We start from the raw sequence: 5,112 nt of genomic DNA on the forward strand, positions 1-5,112 counted from the left end.
TTTGGAAAAGTCTTAGGCTTCTTTTTTCTTCATGGGCATAGCCTTAGAAATATAAGCTAGACTCTAGGCCTGAGCATATCTCATCCATTTTTTTTAGCACTTGCAGATTATTTTCTACCTTCTCCAGCAGCCTTCAAGGCTGTTCTGCTGAAGATAGTGAAAATCATTGCTGAACCCTAGCCGTAATAGATCTAGGAAGATATTTTTGTTTGTGAGAAGCAGTGTTGCTAACAGCGAGGCTGCCGCAGACTTCCTTGCAGTCTGCTTCTGCAGAGAGGCACTTGCTTTTACTATATATGGAAGAATGGCTGTATATTGTGAGACAACGGAGCTAAGTAAACAAGCAGCAAAACTGAGAAGAGGGGACTTGTGCATGCTAACTTCTCACTGAGGTGGACCCCTTTGCACGTACTGATGCCACACCACAGCCTCTGTCTTTAAACCAGATCCTGGTGACTTGGCAAAACTTTGTAATTGTAAAACTTGTATACACAGCTCAGAATCTGGGCCGGCATAGGGGTCATGTCAGAAAGGCTGAGCCAGACTACAGCTGTGTTTAGTGAGTTCCTGGTTGGCATTACTCAAGCTGCTGTAACTGGCCTGAGACAAGAGAGGTGCAGATAGATTCCCAGAATTGAAAGCTATACCTCTTCCTCAGAAACTCTACTTCAGTACTGCTACTGAAGTATGTCATGTGTTCCCCATGTCAATTCATAGCTCCTGTATTTGTAAAGCTACCACCTTACCTTCTATCTTAAATCCATCTTTATGATGGCAAAGGTAGATTTTAACCACCAGATCATATCTGACGAGCTTAAAAAGTGGTGAGCTCTAGTTTCTTCTTTTCTGTTTTGAGCTTCTTGGGTTCTACTCCTCATCCCTCCTGCTCTCTCCATATTTTTTAATCTGTTTTGTCCACTAGTTTTTCTGGTCTAACACCTAGCTTGCAGACTGTCTGGATGGGAGCTTTTATTTGTCCAAGTGATGCTTGGCACAGTGGAGTGCTTGTGCAATGCTGAGGTTCCTGCATGCACACAGAGTCAAAGCAGCAACAGCAAAACTCTGTTAGCTTAGCAGAGTAACTGCTCCCCCCAAACAGCTCCATACAGATGTTCCGGCTTCCAAAGCCTTAGGAGCCTTATTTAAGAAATGAGTGTTTAAGAAATGGAGCTTGGGGTCTACAGCTGTGTTTGCTTTATCACACTTTGAGTTCTAGTGACAGTCCACAGGAAAACATATGAGGAGAATTACAAAAAATGTTGCCCTTTACCTAAGTAGCATTTTGCAGTGACATATAGAATATGCCAGCAGTGAAAAGGGCTTGATAGTCCTCTGAGGGAGGACAGACACAAAAACAGTGTTTGGTCTGAATTATGCAAATTGCAGTAACTGCTATGGTCAGTCTTACAGTCATGTTCAGTGGGACCTGTAGCAGTGATATTTTAACCCATGGAATTAATTAAACAAACTGTTCTTTCCTTTATCCATGCTAATCTCACGGCTTTCTCAGGCAGGGCACCTGTGAACATAACTGTGACTTCAGTGAAAGCACTCAGTATTGTCTCCCAGGCAGGTGTTAGATTATAAAGTGGTTGCTCTTTAAGAGCATTTCTGCTGACTTCCTTTATACTCAGGTCTCTAGCTGTGGCCTTTACAGTCTCTGAAACAGAGCAGTTCCCCTGATCTAAGTGAGGAGACAGGTTTTTACGTACTTTCACTTTCTTAAAATCTTTATGTGGCTAAAAGCAGGGAACAAGTAAAAATGAATGAGAGAGAAATATGTTTTTAAGAAAAAGGGAAGGTTGTGATAGCTGTATCTTGGGTTGAAAAGAACCGGTTGAGAAGCACCTGTATCTTGTGTTGATAAGCACATCTGTTCTGTGCTGGTTCTCTTGCCCATCTGTGCATGGCACTTTGAACAATACTCTGCAATAAGAGTTTGAAGATAGTGTGGGTTTTTCATTATGTACCCATATTTTCCTTGCTGGCTTACTGCACTTCTCAGTTTTCTCCAGCATTATGTATCAAATAGACTTTTTTTCCCCCCAATTTTTTATTAAAATCTCTACAACACACTGTCTTTGCCAGAAAAATTTTGAATGACTTGTCCTCAGACGCCCCAGGAGTGCCAAGGATCGAAGAAGAAAAGTCTGAAGAGGAAACAGCAGCACCTGCCATCGCCACTGTTACGGTGCCAACTCCCATTTACCAAACCAGCAGTGGGCAGTACAGTATGTAGTCTGAATTTCTCAGTGGTGCTAGTAAGTGGGGATGAGAAGATGAAGAACTACTATTTCTATAACTGTTTGGACTAGCATAAAGCAGGAGGTGAAAATAAGATTACTTTAATTTGACTCTTTGATAACCATGCCTTTTAAACACATTCTTATTGTAAGTATTTGAAATGCTCAAGTAACATTCTGGGACTGCTTGCCAGTTAGGGCAGCTAATGCATCCTGAGGCAAAATATGAATTAGCCATAATGTTGTTATAAACTTTTTAACTTCAGGAACAAGATGAGGTAGTTCAGAAGTTTCTGGTTTTTCCTGGCAGATTATTAGTCCTGGTTCACAAAATTTTAACCTCATTAATAGAAAAAACATTACAGTCTGCATTTACATTTTTGGAAGGTCCTGAAAAAATAAGAACTTCAGCATCCTTATTTAAAATGTGTAATAAATACACATTTCTGTGTTTCCTTTATTCATTAGATTTTATAGATACAGTGCTTTGACTTAAAGGATTGAGGGTACAGCAGTAAAGCTAGAATTCACATACTGTCTCACACAAACAAACACAGTATTAAATATATAAAAGGAAGAACTACCTACTTGTTTACATCTTCCTCTTAAAATCTCTTGAAAAATTTGTATCCGTTTACTCCTTAGCCACCTTGCCTAATACCCTACTTAATTTTATTGAAACTAATGTGGTTAACTCTGCTTTCCTAACATAACTGTAAAATAACTGCTTGTGCAGATACTTGAGATTTTGGTCTGTCTGTATATAGGAACACAGTGAAATTCTGTGGAATCACCAATGAGGGGTGATGTCTCAGTACACCTGCATGGCAGGATTGAGGGAAAGAAAGGAAAAAACCCCAACGGAGTAAGACTGCTTGAAGGAAAAAAACCAACTATGTGAAACTGGACGTTTGTGAATGAAAACACTGCTAGGAAGGTGCTGAGGAAGTTACAGAGAAAGGGGGATACAATCAGAAGAAAAAAAATGCCAAAGCAAGAAGAAGGTGAAACACAAAATGGATAGCAATAGCAGCAGAGGAGACTGAAAGGCATAAAGCATGGAAGAGGAGAGGAATTTCAGATGAGAAGAAAAAAGAAAGGTCTGAGGAAAAGACCTAAACCAACCAAGAAGAAAATCTTAACTAACAAATTAAAAAGTATTCCCTGGGGGAGGATTGTAGCTTCTCTGTGTGATGCTGTTTTATCAGATAAACTAATTTGTGTTTTAGACTGTGTTTTTTTGCGCCCCCCCCCACACACACACGTGTCTCACAAAAAACTTACTTTCAAAGCGTGATTTCTTTAATGTACATTAAAGCCACATGTCTGATTTCAGGGTGTATAAGGGTTCAAGGGATTTAACTCAAACCAGTATTCTTTTATATCTAGGTTTAATACTGTAAGTTAATGAGTAAATTAGTGTCTTAAATGCTGTGTCCATTTTTTTTGTCTTCAGTTGCTATTACCCAAGGAGGAGCAATACAATTGTCTAACAATGGCACAGATGGAGTACAAGGTCTCCAGACATTGACTATGACCAATGCAGCTGCAACCCAACCTGGCACCACCATTTTACAATATGCACAGACCACAGATGGACAACAGATACTTGTACCCAGCAACCAAGTTGTTGTACAAGGTGAGAAACTTCACAGCCAGTCATTCTGTATAACATTTTCTCCATGCAGATAGAAATTGCCAACCTAATTCCTGCAAATGTGTCAGGAAACAGAATTAACAGCTTTGGCACAGGTAAGTCTCCAAAATGATTAAAGGAAATTCTGGACAAAGCTCTTTGTCACATTTTCTTGGAGCCTTTTGCTTCAGATTGATAAAATTGTGGATATTTTGGGTTTACTGCTTAAAACAATATTTTTTTTTACCCCATTTTCCATGGGGTATTTCCTGCATTTTGTCCACGATTTCCTTTTATATGTTCTGCAAAAACTCATACCACTTTAGAGTTCTGAGTTCTCCCAGATAGTTATCTGCAACAATAATAATTTAAAGCAAAGCATTAAATTTAGGAAAGAAAGTTGTTTGATACTTTTCTTTCTCTAAGGACACTTTAATTTACTAGTAATTTTTTCTTCTTTTCAATTACAAATCATGCTTTCTTCCTGTTGTGGCTTTTGTAACTAGTGACCAAGTACTTAATCATTTAGGAAAGTGCTTTAAGAGATCATTAGGTCTAGCCCTCCACTTGGAGCAAGCCAGGCTACTTCAACTTAGAATAAGTTGGGTTTTTTTATTGTATTAAAATATATGTTTTGGTTTATTAAAAATTGAGGAGTATAAAAAAACTCTGTTTATTAAAAATAACAGAAAAGTGTACCCCTGCTTTTATGATTGTGAAGCAGGTGATTTGGAAGTTACCCAGCAAAGAGGTCTCCAGGCATCAGTGAAAATACATAGCCAAGAAAAATACTGTTGTTTCATTGATCTTACAGTTTTTATGTTCTTAAGGACATGTGATGGGTCCATATACCATGAGTGGTATATTTTTTTACTAGCTCAGGCAAATAGAACACACTCCTAGATTACAATAAATAAACAAAAGAAATCCAAGACCTTGTTCGTTCTAGAGAAGTAGTGAAGTTGAGTGCCTAGCTTGCACTGTCTCTGTCTTGTTGGAGTAAATGCTCCATTTCTACACCCTTTTTTCCGTGCCAAATACTTAACACATACAGTTTCTCCTTTTGCAGATAGACATTTGGAACATAGCTAGAAATACTGTTTTCCATCCTTCCATCTTCTTAAAACTGCCCAAAAAACAGAGAAGTAAAAAGAAATATACTAAGGGACAAAGAAGCACAGCAATACAGCAAGATCAAGTTATTAAGCACAAGTGAAGACTTCTTCTTCAGCA

General features: G+C 38.6%; 1 protein-coding gene across 3 annotated transcripts in view; it reads left to right on the plus strand.

Moving 5' to 3' along the window:
• The window catches only part of CREB1 (cAMP responsive element binding protein 1), a 15,756-nt gene that overhangs the window by 6,362 nt on the left and 4,282 nt on the right, over positions 1–5,112 (plus strand). For 2 of the 3 annotated variants that reach the window (XM_010292827.1, XM_010292826.1), the window contains 2 exons: positions 2,089–2,231; positions 3,700–3,882. In XM_010292827.1, coding sequence (XP_010291129.1) covers positions 2,089–2,231; positions 3,700–3,882 — 326 coding nt within the window. The remainder of the gene's footprint in view (positions 1–2,088; positions 2,232–3,699; positions 3,883–5,112) is intronic. The other variant, XM_010292828.1, reaches the window with a different exon arrangement.

This window comes from Phaethon lepturus, unplaced genomic scaffold, assembly GCF_000687285.1.
Source record: "Phaethon lepturus isolate BGI_N335 unplaced genomic scaffold, ASM68728v1 scaffold42868, whole genome shotgun sequence".
NCBI lineage: Eukaryota > Metazoa > Chordata > Aves > Phaethontiformes > Phaethontidae > Phaethon > Phaethon lepturus.